General features: G+C 41.8%; 1 protein-coding gene across 2 annotated transcripts in view; it reads right to left on the bottom strand.

Annotated features, from left to right (window-relative positions):
* LOC139378811 (rho GTPase-activating protein 6-like) overlaps positions 1 to 18,275 on the bottom strand; it is a 100,682-nt gene that overhangs the window by 25,803 nt on the left and 56,604 nt on the right. For both annotated transcript variants that reach the window (XM_071121329.1, XM_071121330.1), the window contains exons 2-3: positions 11,324 to 11,480; positions 1,166 to 1,240 (exon numbers count right to left, since the gene is read on the bottom strand). In XM_071121329.1, the coding sequence (XP_070977430.1) occupies positions 1,166 to 1,240; positions 11,324 to 11,480 (232 nt within the window). The remainder of the gene's footprint in view (positions 1 to 1,165; positions 1,241 to 11,323; positions 11,481 to 18,275) is intronic.

Raw genomic sequence — 18,275 nt, 5'->3', positions numbered from 1 at the left:
TGGGTAACAGGATGGCTAGCTGGCCATAATGCTAACAAGTAGATTGGCTGGCCACTGTTCTGGGGTAGGCCTAATACAACAGACTGGCTAGCAGACCCTGTCCTGTCACGGGTAGTCTAATCAACCCTAACCCTGGTAAGACAACAGGCTGGCTAGCTGGCCCTGCCCTGAAGGCAACCAGCTGGAGGAGAAAGAGAACATCTCTTTATTCTCCCTGATCACACCTCCACATGGCCAGCACTGGGCCAAGGAGAGGATAACAGAGTGTGTGTGTGTGTGTGTGTGGGGGGGGGGGGGGGGGGGGGGCACTGTGAGAGACTGTGTACACGTGTGTGCATGTGCCTTTTAGTTTTTTGTCAGTGTGTGTGAGAAGGAGAAAGCGACTGTGAAGTGACTGTGTACGCATATACTTGTGTACACATGCCTTTTGGGTCCGTCAGAGTGTGTGTGTGTGTGCATGTGTGTCAGAGAGAGAGCAAGAGACAGACTGTACCCATATGCTTGCACATTTCTTGTTTTGTCAGTTCGTGTGTGTGTGAGAATGTTTATGAGAGTGTATCAGTGTTTACACTCAGGAGGCAGTGTTTAAACCTTCTGCAACAGACAAAAGTTGCAAAAACGAGTCATCTACGCTTTAAAGAGGGCCTTGCTTCTTGGGGTTGAAATCAAGCTCACTGTCGTCAACACCATGATTTCACAGGCATTAAGCAGTTAGTCCCTGTTAAACAATGAAGAGGTGGAAAAGCTACTGTCCTGTAGGTCAACAGTGCTTGATGATTTGACAAGCGTTAGTCACTTAATTGTCATTACGGGATAGAGAAGAAGCACTGGAGCTACTGAACTGTACGTCAACAGCGGTTGATCATTTCACAGGCATTAGTCAATTAGTCAAGAAGGAGTAGAGGCTCATATAGACCTACGTCAGTAGCGGTTAGTCTGTCTCAGAGCTGTGTATCTAAGTACATGACTCTGGTCTGTCTGACCTTCTGAGGTATGGCATGTAGTCTTCAGTTTTAACAAAGAGTACTGAGTCATAGGTGTGCGTCCTTAACAGCACCCGATTCCCTACATAGTGCACTATGTAGGGTGCCATTTGGGATGCAGCCACACGGTGGAAGATTTCGACACTTCATCATCTAGTTTATGGGGGAGGGGGCGACCTTACCTCGCTCTTTCTCTTTCTTTTCTTTGGAGAAGGAGTCAAACTTCCTTCTGAGCGATTTTCTCCTCTTACGGATTTCTGGAAAAAAGTGGACAAAAAAACAAAAAGGTAGTTAAAAAAAGACAAAAAGAAACAAAAAGATGTTTGTTCATGAGAGTGAAGAGCGATGTACCGTTTGCCTGATGACGTTTTAACTGGCTTTCTTTATCATCTGCGTCTTATTTGCAGTTTATTTGAATTTACATCCCAAATGACACCCTTTTCCCTATATACAGTATCGTGCACTACGCCCTATCGGCCCTGGTCAAAACTCTCCAAACCCTGTTCCCGAAGAGCTATGCTCTTGTAGCTTTTTGCTCCAACCCCTGATTCAGATGATCAATCAGTTAATTATTAGAATCAGGTGCACTAGATTGGGTTTGGAGTGAAAACCTACAGGACGGTAGCTCTCCGGGAACAGGGTTGGAGAGCCCTGATCCCGGGGATAGGGCGCCATTTGGGACACACCCTCTGTAATGTTGGGTTGTCTCCTACTCCTCCCACCATATTGTCTCCTTGTAAAAAAGGAACCATAAACGATGCTTAAGCAAATATACACACATGTAAACCGAGACCGAATATTAGCACAAAATCTCCACCCATGTGAAGACCAAACAAGAGAAGAAGAAAGCGCATGTCCGTACGCACGCCCCACCAACGCATTGCGGCAAGTTGCTTTCCTGAGAATTACATCTATTCCTCAATTCAGGCGTTACTAAGAATAGACCTTTAACAACGTCAAGTCTTTGCGTGTGTGTTTGTATAGGCCACAGCCTCCTGTACTGCCTTTGTAGCCTTTAGCCAGAGGGTTACACCAGAGAAACTACATGCAGATCAAGGATGTGATTTTACAACCTAAACATCCTCTGGCAAGCTTTTTCTGGAAGACATCACTGTTTGGGTTTTGGGGCTTTAAAGATCACAGTCGTGTGTACAGTCTCTGTGTGTGTGTGTTTGTAAGGTAGCACGCCTTTGCTGTTCAGGACTGGTTTGTTGCAGAATCCTTGATCTTCCAAGACTAGAAGGTATTTTTCTTTGTTTCTCTCAACATGATTGGGCCTGGGCACAGATCTAGGATCAGCTTAAACTCACAGAATCCCAATCCTCACCACTAATGGGAAAACAACAGAACGGACTCTACACCAGTGTTTAGATGCAACTTCATCCTTAAGGGCTGACCGGATAGGAGTTTTGAAGGCCTTGAAATGTAAATGATCCGAGCAGTCAAATCCCCATGTGAAGAGGTTTGTTTGTGTGTGTGTATGTGTGTGCGCGTGTGTGTGTGTCAAAGGTTTAAAGGGGGTCAAATTCCCATGACTACAGGAAATTAAAGTTTATTTCCACGGCAATCGTCTCCTCCCACTCGGCACATGCCAGAGCAAGGGTTAATCTTTGAGCAAACTCAACGCTCCGTGTGTGTGTATTCCTACATGCAATGTACTCTGTGTGTGTGTGTGTTTGCCAATGGAGTGCACACTTTAAGATTAGAGGATGTGTGTGTGTGTTTGCCAATGGCTTGCACACTTTAAGATTAGAGGACCGACACACACATATACACACAGAGTGGAGAGAGATAGATTTAGGCAAAGCAAAAAATCTGAAAGATAGGCCCAATTGGGGCTGAGAGAGAAAGAAACAGAAGGACAGAAATAGCATGCAAGAGAAAGAAAGGAAGCAAGAAAATAATGACAGACCCTGTGGGATTGCTTCCTATATCCATGAGAAAATGAGACGTAAAAAAACAGTCTCCAGACTTGCCATATAAGCACCACTCTGACTGCGAAGAACAGAGATTTCAGAAAGAATCCATCCATCAAGCATAGCCAAGGAGTTGCCAGGAAACCAACAACAAACAAACACACACGCATGCACACGCACACACTGTCAAAATAAACTAGAGGTTCTGGTATTGGCTCAAACAGCGGGATCAGAACAGAATCCTATGGAGACCTCCCTTTGTCCCTCAAGCAGACAGCTCCCATAATATCCCATAACACTGAGTCTTCAGTGTGTGTGGACGTGTTTGACTACCAAAAGTAAACAAACTCAAATTTGACCAACTGGGGACATTTTGTTTTTTCCCCACGAGGACAAATGCTTTTTCTAGGGGGTTTAGGGTTAAGGTTAGAATTAGTGTTAGGGTTATAATTACGTTAAGGGTTAGGGTTGGGAGCTAGGGTTAGTTTTAGGGTCAGGAGCTAGGGTTAGGTTTAGGTTAAGGGTGAAGGTTAGGTTAGGTTTTTGGGTTAAGGTTAGGGTTAGGTTTAAGAGGGTTTATGGTTATGTTGGTATCAAACCTTCCACGGGCCTATTGCAACTTTCTGCCCTGTTTCTGTGTTGTACATCTGACCGGTCTTGAGAGGGTGGGAGAACATGAGAGGCCGAGAGCTCCAAGGGGTCACCCTCAACAGTTCAAATACAGGAGGAAGATCATTATCAATCAAATCTTGAGAGTAAAAAGGTTGAATTCTAAACCAAATTTCATTAAAAAAATCACAATAAAACATGCATACTGGAATAATTAAATAAATACATAATTAAGTAAGTACATCATTGGAAATCCCCCCCAAAAAGGATGAAGGGATTACGTGCTATGTTAAAGTGCATAATATAATCAAATTCAATGCAAAATATAAAAAATACAAAACCAGATTAAGCAATTAAATACATTATTTTTTATTGAACTTCCAGCTCTCTTAATTAGGCCCTCACCAACTCCCACTGTCAGTACTTTATACTACTTCTTAACATTCATACCAAGTGGAGCCAAGGTCTTAAGTTTGGATATCCATCTGGATTCAGCTGCTCTTCTCTGGCCTATGGTCCGGGAGCCTTTCATCTCCAGACCGTTGATGCGGAGGGAGGTTGTTGGGTGGATTTGAAAGTGTGTGTTTGTAATATGTTTGTAATATGTTTTTTTATATTGTGTAGAGGTGCTGTTTGAGGTGTGTCAAGACTGTGTGACCGGTTTCTCCTATATAAATGTTGTGGCATAATGTGCATATTATTGCATAAACCGTGTTGGTGCTCTGAATGGTCATGAGTTGTGGGATAGGACTGGAGGTTTGTGCATGTGGATTTTGAATGTGTTGAAGTTGTCTATGGTACTGTTGTTCAATAGGTGGTTTTGGAGTGGGCTTATTGGAACATTTTACAAAAATTTAAAGATCCCTTAGGTTGGGGTTTCTGCGAAAAGCTGATAAAGGTCTGAATTCCTGGAGTGGGGGAAATGTACGTTGTGTTTGGGTGAAAGCATCTTTGAGTCTAGAATGAAGGAGTCTGTTTATGTCTGAGAAGGTGCTGGTGATGGATATAATCTGGGGTTCTGTATATGTTGGGGGGGATAGGAACAGGGGGTTAAGGTTAGGGTTGGGGTTAGGGTTGGGGTTGGGGTTGGGGTTAAGGTTAGAGTTAAGATTAGGGTTAAGGTTAGAGTTAAGGTTAGGGTTGGAGTTAGGGTAAGAGTATGGGTTAAGGTAAGGTTTGGGGTTAGAGAACATAGGATTTTGAATGGGACTGAATTGTTGGGACTGGGACTGATTAGTTGTACAAGACTGTGTGTGTGTGTGTGTGTGGGTGTGTGTGTGCATGTGTGCGCACATGCATGTGTGTGTGTGTGCATGAGTGTGTGCATGCACGCGCGTGGATGTACTGTGCTTTCTCAGACATCAGCTCGCTCCCATATTTTATACATGAGCCATCACTAAAACAGTAGTGGGCCTGATACACCAGGGGAGTTGGTTGGCTAACTACTCCCTTTATAGTGCACTACTTTTGATAAGAGCTCTATGGACTTTGGTCAAAAGTAGAGCACTATAAAATAAATTGGGTGTCATTTGGGACAAAGACACAGCAGTAACACACATGGGAGGTGGCTGGCTAGCTAACAGAGACTCTGTTTGAGGTCTCCACCCCAGGGAGAGGGACAGGAATATTCCCAAACATTACAGACTCGGACTGATCCCCCTCCCTATGACAGTTATAAACACTGGCCCCCTTCGTTATATATTTGTATGCGTTTTATTTATTTATACAGTATATTGTATATAGAGTCATGCTGCGATAGAGTTATCTGACACTGACTGACTGATTTAACTGTTTTCTATTTACATATTCTGCAGCTCAGCAGAGAATGAAATGCAGTAAAAAGTGTTTTCTATTTTAGTCTTAATAATATAGTCTTGTCCAATAACTTTGACAATATTAGATTTCAAGATTCTGTAAGGAATGAATTATTGACATATAATTAGAATGTACTGGAACAGATTAGGTGAAAACTGATTTTAAATGTTTGACCATGTTCCATCCATGACTGGTTACATGCTGTAATTGTAACACATTTGAATGCTCTATGATGTACAGTACGGTTGTATAGCAACTGTGTGACGTTGACTATGCCTTAATGAGGGGCAACAAAATAGTGATCAAATTAAGATCCCACATCTGTATTCTAGTCTATTCTAACAGACCTCCATTCTTAACAACTGTGAGTGAAACCATTATACTTTGGAACACGTTTAATTTGACCATTTATACAGCGTGTGGGAGTCCATTCTCCTGTTTTACTTCAGGATAAAAAAAGTCCACAATGGATGAGCTTGATAAAATACAGTAGGTCTTGATGAGCAAAATGTTGCACTTTCCAATTAGTTTAATTTCTGAGTAGACTCGACACTATTCCTTCTTCTATTTTAGTTCAAGGTAAAATATATATATATAATCACACAATAAATAAATGAAAATAGATGTTTTATAATGTTTAAATGTCATCCTCTTGTTTTGACCAATGGACTTGTCAGTCTGCTTATCTTAAGTAGCGTAAACTACATAGCACTGACTAGAGAGTGGTCAGGGGTCAAAGGTTGAAAAGGTTGAGAGGTTAACGGTATGAACGTAAGACCGAAGATGGTGGATAAATTAAGAGAGTTCACTCAGGCCGTTTACCATGGAAAACATTTGTTTGTTCCGGTCTACTTAATGGGGTGTGCCTCCCATAGACACCAATGCAATAGCAGCTGGGTCTGGTCTACTTAGTTTATTGACTTTTATTGAACCAGAAAAAAGAGTGCGGTGTCTCGCTTCCTCTTCTGTTTCTGCGTGGACTACATGTAGAAGCACTGAGATCAGACTAATGCCTCTTATGTAACCCAGGGTGACACGAGAGAGGAATGTAAGCACGCTAAGACCCCTCAGAATCAGAAGCTTCTTACTCCTACAGTACTCTTCTTACTCTGGGGCGGCAGGTAGCCGAGTGGTTAGAGCGTTGGACTAGTAACCGAAAGGTTGCAAGATTGAATCCTCTGAGCTGATAAGACAAAAAATATGTCGTTCTGCCCCTGAACAAGGCACTGTTCCTTGGCCATCATTGAAAATAAGAATCTGTTCTTAATTAACTGATTTTCCTAGTTAAATAAAGGTCAAATAAAAAACTCTTACAGTACTCTTCTTACTCCTAATATTTTTACTCCTACAGTACTCTTCTTACTCCCACTCATCTTACTCCTACAGTACTCTTCTTACTCCCTCTCATCTTACTCCTACAGTACTCTTCTTACTCCCTCTCATCTTACTCCTACAGTACTCTTCTTACTCCCTCTCATCTTACTCCTACAGTACTCTTCTTACTCCCACTCATCTTACTTCTACAGTACTCTTCTTACTCCCTCTCATCTTACTCCTACAGTACTCTTCTTACTTCCACTCATCTTACTCCTACAGTACTCTTCTTACTCCTACTCATCTTACTCCTACAGTACTCTTCTTACTCCCACTCATCTTACTCCTACAGTACTCTTCTTACTCCCACTCATCTTACTCCTACAGTACTCTTCTTACTCCCACTCATCTTACTCCTACAGTACTCTTCTTACTCCTACTCATCTTACTCCTACAGTACTCTTCTTACTTCCACTCATCTTACTCCTACAGTACTCTTCTTACTCCTACTCTTCTTACCCGTCTGACTCCTACTATTGTTGCTTTTTAACTTACACATCTTCATTTTGTATCTAATCTTCTGACTCCTACTCTTTCATCTTAAGTTGTAAGACTATATCTGAGCTGTACTGTAAAATTCACTCAGACTTATTGAGGTAATACAGTCTGGGAGTGGTGGTGGAATGAGCAGAAAACATGTAGTGGGCTTTTATATCATATACAGTTGAAGTCGGAAGTTTACATACACCTTAGCCAAATACAAGTAAACTCAGTTTTTCACAATTCCTGACATTTAATCCAAGTAAAAAAGTAAAAGTTCCCTGTCATTCTCGGTCAGTTAGGATCACCACTTTATTTTAAGAATGTGAAATGTCAGCATAATAGTAGAGATAATTATTTATTTCAGCTTTTATTTCTTTCATCTCATTCCCAGTAGGTCAGAAGTTTACATACACTCAATTAGTATTTGGTAGCATTGCCTTTAAATTGTTTAACGTGGGTCAAACGCATTTTGGCCCATTCCGCCTGACAGAGTTGGTGTAACTGAGTCAGGTTTGTAGGCCTCCTTGCTCACACACACTTTTACAGTTCTGCCAACAAATGTTCTATAGGATTGAGGTCAGGGCCTTGTGATGGCCACTCCAATACCTTGACTTTGTTGTTCTTAAGCCATTTTGTCACAACTTTGGAAGTATGCTTGGGGTCATTGTCCATTTGGAAGACCCCTTTGCGACCAAGCTTTAACTTCCTGACTGATGTCTTGAGATGTTGTTTCAATATATCCACATAATTTCCCTGCCTCATGATGCCATCTATTTTGTGAAGTGCACCAGTTCCTCCTGCACCCCCACAACATGATGCTGCCACCCCCGTGCTTCACGGTTGGAATGATGTTCTCCGGCTTGCAAGACTTTTCAACATGGTCTTGGCTTGTAAGACCATCAAACATAATGATGGTCATTATGGCCAAACAGTTCTATTTTTGTTTTGTCAGACCAGAGGACATTTCTCTAAAAAGTACAATCTTTCTCCCCATGTGCAGTTGCAAACCGTAGTCTGGCTTTTTCATGGCGGTTTTGGAGCAGTGGCTTCTTCCTTGCTGAGCGGCCTTTCAGGTTATGTTGATAAAGTGCCTTGCGAAAGTATTCGGCCCCCTTGAACTTTGCGACCTTTTGCCACATTTCAGGCTTCAAACATAAAGATATAAAACTGTATTTTTTTGTGAAGAATCAACAACAAGTGGGACACAATCATGAAGTGGAACGACATTTATTGGATATTTCAAACTGTTTTAACAAATCAAAAACTGAAAAATTGGGCGTGCAAAATTATTCAGCCCCCTTAAGTTAATACTTTGTAGCGCCACCTTTTGCTGCGATTACAGCTGTAAGTCGCTTGGGGTATGTCTCTATCAGTTTTGCACATCGAGAGACTGAAATTTTTCCCATTCCTCCTTGCAAAACAGCTCGAGCTCAGTGAGGTTGGATGGAGAGCATTTGTGAACAGCAGTTTTCAGTTCTTTCCACAGATTCTCGATTGGATTCAGGTCTGGACTTTGACTTGGCCATTCTAACACCTGGATATGTTTATTTTTGAACCATTCCATTGTAGATTTTGCTTTATGTTTTGGATCATTGTCTTATTGGAAGACAAATCTCCGTCCCAGTCTCAGGTCTTTTGCAGACTCCATCAGGTTTTCTTCCAGAATGGTCCTGTATTTGGCTCCATCCATCTTCCCATCAATTTTAACCATCTTCCCTGTCCCTGCTGAAGAAAAGCAGGCCCAAACCATGATGCTGCCACCACCATGTTTGACAGTGGGGATGGTGTGTTCAGGGTGATGAGCTGTGTTGCTTTTACGCCAAACATAACGTCTTGCATTGTTGCCAAAAAGTTCAATTTTGGTTTCATCTGACCAGAGCACCTTCTTCCACATGTTTGGTGTGTCTCCCAGGTGGCTTGTGGCAAACTTTAAACAACACTTTTTATGGATATCTTTAAGAAATGGCTTTCTTCTTGCCACTCTTCCATAAAGGCCAGATTTGTGCAATATATGACTGATTGTTGTCCTATGGTCTCCCACCTCAGCTGTAGATCTCTGCAGTTCATCCAGAGTGATCATGGGCCTCTTGGCTGCATCTCTGATCAGTCTTCTCCTTGTATGAGCTGAAAGTTTAGAGGGACGGCCAGGTCTTGGTAGATTTGCAGTGGTCTGATACTCCTTCCATTTCAATATTATCGCTTGCACAGTGCTCCTTGGGATGTTTAAAGCTTGGGAAATCTTTTTGTATCCAAATCCGGCTTTAAACTTCTTCACAACAGTATCTCGGACCTGCCTGGTGTGTTCCTTGTTCTTCATGATGCTCTCTACGCTTTTAACGGACCTCTGAGACTATCACAGTGCAGGTGCATTTATACGGCGACTTGATTACACACAGGTGGATTGTATTTATCATCATTAGTCATTTAGGTCAACATTGGATCATTCAGAGATCCTCACTGAACTTCTGGAGAGAGTTTGCTGCACTGAAAGTAAAGGCGCTGAATAATTTTGCACGCCCAATTTTTCAGTTTTTGATTTGTTAAAAAAGTTTGAAATATCCAATAAATGTCGTTCCACTTCATGATTGTGTCCCACTTGTTGTTGATTCTTCACAAAAAAATACAGTTTTATATCTTTATGTTTGAAGCCTGAAATGTGGCAAAAGGTCGCAAAGTTCAAGGGGGCCGAATACTTTCGCAAGGCACTGTATACTGTATTTTCCACCATAATTTTTTTCTAATTTTATCTGTCATAGTTGAAGTGTACCTATGATGAAAATTACAGGACTCTCTCATCTGTTTAAGTGGGAGAACTTGCACAATTGGTGGCTGACTAAATACTTTTTTGCCCCATTGTAGGACTCGTTTTACTGTGGATATAGATAGTTTGTACCTGTTTCCTCCAACATCTTCACAAGGTCCTTTACTGTAGTTCTGGGATTTATTTGCACTTTTCGCACCAAAGTACATTCATCTCTAGGAGACAGAACGCGTCTCCTTCCTGAGCGGTATGACTGCTGCGTGGTCCCATGGTGTTAATACTTGCATACTATTGTTTGTACAGATGAACGTGGTACCTTCAGGCATTTGGAAATTGCTCTCAAGGATGAACCAGACTTGTGGAGGCCTACAATTTTTTTTCTTAGGTCTTGGCTGATTTCTTTTGATTTTCCCATGATGTCAAGCAAAGAGGCACTGAGTTTGAAGGTAGGCCTTGAAATACATCCACAGGTACACCTCCAATTGACTCAAATTATGTGGATTAGCCTATCAGAAGCTTCTAAAGCCAATTTTCCGAGCTGTTTAAAGGCATAGTCATCTTAGTGTATGTACATTTCTAATCAAATTTCGTGTTTACTAACTATAGTTTTGGCAATTCGGTTAGGACATCTACTTTGTGCATGAAACAATCATTTTTTCCAACAATTGTTTACAGACAGATAACTTCACTTAAATATGCCTCCCAAATGGCACCCTATTCCCTACAAGTGAAATAATCTGTCTGTAAACAATTGTTGGAAAAATTAAAGTAGATGTCCTAACCGACTTGCCAAAAGTATAGTTAGTAAACAAGAAATTTGTGGAGTGGTTGAAAAACGAGTTTTAATGACTCCAACGTAAGTGTATGTAAACTTCAGACTTCAACTGTATCATGTCCCTATCGCTATCATTCTTCACCTTGTTCAATGCCATGTATTGCATAGTGAAGAGCTCTACAATCTAGACCAGGATGAGCAAAATGAAATCTTTTCAGGAGTTTGATAAAAAAAAGTGTTATGTCTAACAAATTAAAATCACCAAGAAGAGAGATACAATACTTTTTCAGGACGCCGACTATATATTTCAGTCCGTCCTTTCTAACATGGCCATAGTAAATGCTCCTCACTTGCATACCTTTGGGGACTTCAATGTCATATAGCAGCACATATCTATGTCCTTTCTAACATGGCCATATAGTAACTACTACTACTACTTCCTCTATACCCCTGGGGATGCTGATGTTGAATTCGAGGTCCCTCTCCTCCAGATTCAAACCCCAATTGAGCTTTGAAGAGCTTTACGATCTAGACAGAGCACAGCACTGTATACATATCTCTGCCGTCCTTTCTGGCCTGGCCATATAGCAACTAAGCCCTTGTGTACCTCTGGGGATGCTGATGTTGAAGTCAAGGTCCCGCTCCCCGAGATGGTAGCAGGCTACCTCTTGCAGCCTAGCTCTCTCCAGTTCAGATAGGCTCTGGATAGGCACCGGCTGTAGACGCACACTCTGGCCCAGCATGGTCGCCCACGTATGGTCCCCCTGGAGGGAGGGAGGTAGGGAGGTAGGGAGGTAGGGAGGGAGGGAGGGAGGGAGGGAGAATGGTTAATGTGCTATTACTTGGAGGCATTACACATAGTACCAATCACAGCTAAGAACTGAATTACTTGATATCATTTACAATGTACTCCGAGAAGGGGGAGGGGACAGAGAGAGAAAATGGCATGTGGGAGATGAGAGGGAGAGACGGGAAAGAAGGGCGATGAAAGGAGAGAAAGATAGGAAAAGAGATGACTTACACATGAAAAGGCAATCATAGAAAACATTGCTGAGTAAGATAAAACATTTCCACAATCAAGACCCTCGTATCCAAACGACTTAACATTTGAATTACTATAATGTTTTCTTTAATAGGTTTCCTCAAACCATACAATTTACTGTAGCTAAGTATCAAATGAACAGTAAACCATGAAGGCAGCTATTTGTATGGAAATCATTATCGCTGGCTTCAACCCATCTCCACGAGGTTACCGCTGTCCTTGGGACGTCCCTACCCTTAACCCTAATCCTAACCTTAACCCCTACCCTAACCTTAACCCTTACCTAACCCTAACCTTTTTAGATGTAATCTTCCATGGGGTAGGGACGTCCCAAGGATCCCGGAAGGAATATCTCAACTATTAACCAACCATCAAATCATCTTTGACTGGGATCTACTCTATAGAGTGCGTCCCAAACGGCACCCTATTCCCTACTTTACATAGTTTCCTACTTTTGACCAAAGCCCATAGGGCTGTTGTCATAAGTGCACTATAGGAATAGAGTGCCATTTGGGATGCATACATAGCCAGAGGTTAGGCCTACCGAGAGCTTAAAAACATCTTTACTGTATCTCTCTTTCCCAACAACTTGATTATAATTATGCTGTAGCTTGATAGGAATGATGATAGGGAAATTGCCTTGTCCTCTGCAGGTGGTCATTTGAGTTTTCTCTGAGAGTTGAATGAGTCAGACAAATACACACGGGCATGTATGTGCACACTCACATGCACACATTTCTTACAGGAAAAATAACCATCCGTCTGTTTTCGTTCTATTTTGTTTTGTTTTGTTTTTAGTCAGAAGACAAACTTTCTTTAGACTGCTCAAGGCTATGTCTGGGGGGGCCAAAGTCAGGCCATTCTACGTCTGGACAATAGAAGAAGAGGGTTCGCCACCGAAGGACACTGTTTGAGGCCCTTTCCCTCTGGGTTAACACTGGACCCACAAAGCTTGGGAAACAATCATAAAGTGTGTCTCAAATGACACCCTATTCCCTGTAGGCCCTGGTCAAAATGTAGAAGAACTGTAGGCCTCAGAAAACAGACGTGCACTTTGAATGTGTCATTGCTGTGGGAAGATGCAAGCCATGTTGCCTGTTTATGCTGTTGCCAAAACGCTTCATGCTCTTGCCAAACCCCATTTCTGTCATTGTCACAACAAGCATGACAAGTCCATTAGGAGTTGGCAAGGAACAAGAAAGAAACTGGAAGAAACAGACCCAGACTAGGAAAATGCTGTCCTAACATCAGAATCAGCTGCTATAGATCCTTAGCCTATGCTCCTGCAGTATATATTGATGTTCTGGAATCAGTATCAGCTGCTGCTGTAGAACAGAGTAACACATGCTGTTCTACAATCCTTCATACAGTAGAAAAACAGTCTAAGGTACAGTATATTCATAGGAAGTCATTTAGTTTAATATTATGTAATATACTGTAGCTGTACTTAGCCTAATCCCTTGACACGGTAAATGAATGGATGGAATGGTAGGAACATGGTAAGGGGGAAGAGAGAAGGACGGATTTAACTGTTCTGATGGAATCCATTCCTCCCTGGTTACAATTCCATTCCTGGGTGATTACCAGGAAGTTAGAACCTTATAAACAACCTCATATCATTGGAATGGGCACAGGATGAAGGGAATTAAAGAGGTATAGGATAACAAATAAAAACAAGAAACAAATAGAGGGAGTAAGAGGAGAGAGAAAGAAAGAAAACAGACGGAGTAAGATGAGAGAGAGAAAGAAAGAAAATAGAGGGAGTAAGAGGTGTTTTCTTTGATGGTGGATTAAGGTGACAACATGGTGAGTGAAAAACAAACATGGTGCTGGGATGAACCCCATCCGTGGTGGTCCACTTTGACGACCCCTCACCCTACTGGCAACAAGGGAATATATGTGTGTATATGTATGTGTGTACGTGTTCTAGAGTTCTGCATCGGGTTGGATATCCGCGGTTCTCCATGGATGACCCGCACATAAAAAAAATATAAAAAAATTCAACCCCCGGTTCGGCTCTCGATTCTGAAAATTTCTTACAAACTCAGGAGCTTGTTGTCTTGTATTTTTTTTGCCAATTCCACTCTGTGAACGGTGAGGCAGACAGACGACCAGCCATGCACCCAGTGGATCAGAGAACGGTTTGTTATTTGTGGGGTGCTGAAACTTTTATGTTTTGTCCTCCCACGTTGAGAATACGTTGCCAAGTGTACTTTTCCTGGCTAGCCTAGCTCACTCAAAAATGGCTAACGTAGGCCTAGACCTAACCGGATAAATAAAAATAAGGGTTATGAAATACACCATCATGGAAACAGGTGCTACACAAGATAAATTATTTTCTCCTAACCCTACCACCCCTCCCCTTATTGGAGTAAACTAATGGACAACAATACGTATGTTTCAACTTCCAGCTCATACATACTGTACACATTTTACGGACAGTGTATTTAACAATAGTTATCTTTGTTTGTTTTTAATCCCATCCTTCAGGTACCCTCAACCCCTCCCATCTATATCTGAAGACCATCCAGCTTTGATTTCTATTTGACATATATTTTTAACTGTGCTGTTTCACAAAAGTTCTCAACCTTTAAACATTTTTCAGACAGAGTATATTGAACATTAGTCATCTTGTTGTTTTTAGTCCCAACCTTCAGCTCCACTCAAGCCTTCCCATCTATCTCTGAACACCATCCGGTTTGTGATGTGCTGTGATGGCACAGCTGTCAATTTTTGGGGTCCTTAAATGAAACGGGGATACTTTTTGATTTATCACAATTTTCTTTAACCAATTTGGTCTTTAAGGCAGGACCGACAGACAAGTTCCTTACTTTTTCTCCATTCCACTTGCCTCTTCCATTTCTGTGGTAATGCTGCAATTAGTTGGTTGCAATTTCTGCATGTGTGACATAACTACATTAGTCATATTTATGATATCCATACAGAATCTTTCCAGATCCTTGATATTATTTGTCTGACCTTATGGACTGCTCACTTCAATTCAAACCACAGGTTTTCAATGGGGTTTAAGTCTGGAGAGTTACCAGCCTCAGAATTTGCAGCCCAATTAATGTTTCACAAAGTTCAATTGACAGACACATTTCAACATCAACAGTTCAGAGGAGCCTGCATTTTTCAAGCCTTCATGGTTGAATTGCTGTGAAGAAACCACTACTAAAGGACACCAATAAGAAGAAGAGACTTGCTTATGCCAAGAAACACGAGCAATGGACATTTGACCTGTGGAAATCTGTCCTTTGGGCTGATGACTACAAATGTGAGATTTATGGTTCCAACCGCTGTGTCTTTGTAAGACAAATAGTAGGTGAACGGATGATCTCCGCATGTGTGGTTCCCACTGTAAAGCATGTGGGAGGAGGTGTGATGGTGTGGGGGTGCTTTGCTATTGACACTGTCAGTGATTTATTTAGAATTCAAGGCACACTTAACCAGCATGGCTACCACATCATTCTACAGCGATATGCCATCCCATCTGGTTTGCGCTTAGTGGGACTATCATTTGTTTTTCAACAGGACAATGACCCAACACACCTCCAGGCTGTGTAAGGGCTATTTGACCAATAAGGAGAGTGATGGAGTGCTGCATCAGATGACCTGGCCTCCACAATCACCCGACCTCAACCCAAATAAGATGGTTTGGGATGAGTTGAACTGCAGAGTGAAGGAAAAGCAGAACAACAAGTGCTCAGCATATGTGGGAACTCCTTCAAGACTTTTGGAAAAGTATTCCAAGTGAAGCTGGTTGACAGAATGCCAAGAGTGTGCACAGCTGTCATCAAGAGCCAGTTTGAGCTTTTTCTGTGAAGGGAGTAGTACACAGCGTTGTACGAGATCTTCAGTTTCTTAGGAATTGTATATAAATATGTAAATTTACCCCAAAAATATATGGGGGATTGGAAATGATGCAGACAATTACATTCATGGAAGCTACAATCTATCCACAATATTAAAGCTGATCCACCCCCTAAAAAAGTGTACTGTTAGCTAACTTGCTAATGTTAGCTGGCTGGCTTGCTAGCTAACATTACATGTATGATCTGTGTAGTAGTATATTTCGTATCTCAGAGCCATTTGCTTTGCTAGTTATAGCCTAATGTTAGCTAACTAACGTTGAACCTGGTTGGTTAGCATCCTGCAGATTCATATAGGGTAGTGACATAATGAGTTGGGTTTATGGTTAATTGTTTAGCTAGCTAGCTACATGTCTTAACCTTTCTGGCGCAGGTGTTCCGCTAGCGACCCACCTAGACAACATCCTGTGAAATTGCAGAGCACCAAATTCAAAATACAGAAATAGTCATAACAAACATTCATAAAAAATACAAGTGTTATACATCGGTTTAAAGATTAACTTCTTGTTAATCTAGCCACTTTGTCAGATTTCAAAAAGGCTTTACGGCGAAAGCATACCATGCAATTATCCGAGGACAGTGCCCCGCTTACAAAAGCATACAAATATTTTACAAAAGGAATTACAAAAGTCAGAAATAGCGCTAAAATGAATCACTTACCTTTGAAGATCTTCATATGGTTGCAGTCACAAGAGTCCCAGCTACACAATAAATGTTCATTTTGTTCGATAAAGTCCCTCTTTATATCCCAAAAACTCTGTTGTGTTGGCGCATTTTGTTCAGTAATCCACTGGCTCAAAGGCGGTCAAAACATGCAGACGAATACATCCTAATAGTACCAGTAAAGTTTGTCGAAACATGTCGAACGATGTTTATAATTAATCCTCAGGTTGTCAGTTGTCTAAATAATCGATAATATTTCAACCGGATAATAGCGTATTCAATAGAAAGGAAAAACAACGAAGGGCCCACACTCGGTCACGTGAGCAAACCAGCACTGCATGATTCTACAGTCCACTGACAGAAAGGTCTCATTCTTCTTCATTTTTCAGAAAACAAGCCTGAAACAATGTCTAAAGACTGTTGACATCTAGTGGAAGCCATAGGAACTGCAATCTGGGTCCTACCCATTAGATACTCTATAGGCATTCAATTGAAAATACCCACATCAAAAAAATCCCACTTCCTGGATGGATATTCCTCAGGTTTTCGCCTGCCATATCAGTTCTGTTATATTCACAGACATTATTTTAACAGTTTTGGAAACTTTAGAGTGTTTTCTATATGCATATCCTAGCTTCTGGGCCCGAGTAACAGGCAGTTTACTTTGGGCACACTTCTCATCCAGACGTCGAAATACTGCCCCCAAGCCATAAGAAGTTTTAACAACAGACTCTACTATACAAGCATTCATTTCAATAGGGTAAAATGTGGTAAAATGGTCAGCAAGCTGTTCGCTCATTTGTGTCTGGAAGTAGCCTGCAAGCTAGCCAACATTAGCCAGTTAGCTTGGGTGCTTGACTGCTGTTGTTACGTCAGCTAGCTAACGTTGCATGTATGATCTGTGTAGTAATATTATTTGTATCTCAGAGCCATTTGCTTTGCTAGTTATAGCCTAATGTTAGCTAGCTAACATTGAATCTGGTTGGTTATCTACCTGCAGATTCATGCAGGCTAGTAACTTCATGAGTTGAGATTATGGTTAGTTTCTTAGCTAGCTAGCTTAACAAAAAACTCCACTATGCAAGTAACCACTTCAATAGAATGTCACTGCGACAATTGTTGATAGACGTAGCTGGTAAATTCGCTCTGGCTATATACTCCGATTTCAGAGCACTCTCGTCTGAGTGTACCAAAGCACAGAATAACTGATGAATTTACGGACGCTCAATACACATTGAATATGGAAAACTGGTCAGTGAGCTGTTCTCTCATTTGTGTTTGGAAGTACTGTAGCTAGTAAGCTAGCCAACATTAGCCAGTTAGCTTGAGTGCTTCACTGCTGTTGTTAGGACAGAATGATCAACCCTTAAAGAGATGGGTGGGGCTAAAGCTTAAGAGGGTGTGAATGATGCTGAATGATGCTGAATGGATAGACAAATAAGAGCTCTCCAGTAGGTAGTGTGTGCTTAGGATTGTGTCCTGTTGGAAGGTGAACATTGTCGATGGAGCAGGTTTTCATCAAGGATCTCTTGGTACTTTGCTCCGTTCATCTTACCTGACTAGTCTCCCAGTCCCTGCCGCTGAAACACATCCCCACACCATGATTCTGCCACCACCATGCTTCACCGTAGGGATGGAGCCAAGTTTCTTCCAGATGTGACGTTTGGCATTCAGGCCAAAGAGTTCAGTCTTGGTTTCATCAGACCAGAGAATCTTGTTTCTCATGGTCTGAGAGTCTTTAGGTGCCCTTTGGCAAACTCCAAGTGTGCTGTCATGTGCCTTTTACTGAGGAGTGGCTTCCTGGCCACTCTGGCCACTCTACCATTGGTGGAGTGCTGCAGAGATTGTCGTCCTTCTGAAAGGTTCTCCCATCTCCACAGAGGAACTCTGGAGCTCTGTCAGAGTGACCATTGGGTTCTTGGTCACCACACTGACCAAGGTCCATCTCCCCCGATTGCTCAGTTTGGCCGGGAGGCCAGCTC

Source organism: Oncorhynchus clarkii, chromosome 21, assembly GCF_045791955.1.
Source record: "Oncorhynchus clarkii lewisi isolate Uvic-CL-2024 chromosome 21, UVic_Ocla_1.0, whole genome shotgun sequence".
Lineage (NCBI taxonomy): Eukaryota > Metazoa > Chordata > Actinopteri > Salmoniformes > Salmonidae > Oncorhynchus > Oncorhynchus clarkii.
The sequence above is the reverse complement of the archived record's forward strand: the minus strand, read 5'-3'. Positions and strand labels throughout refer to the sequence as shown.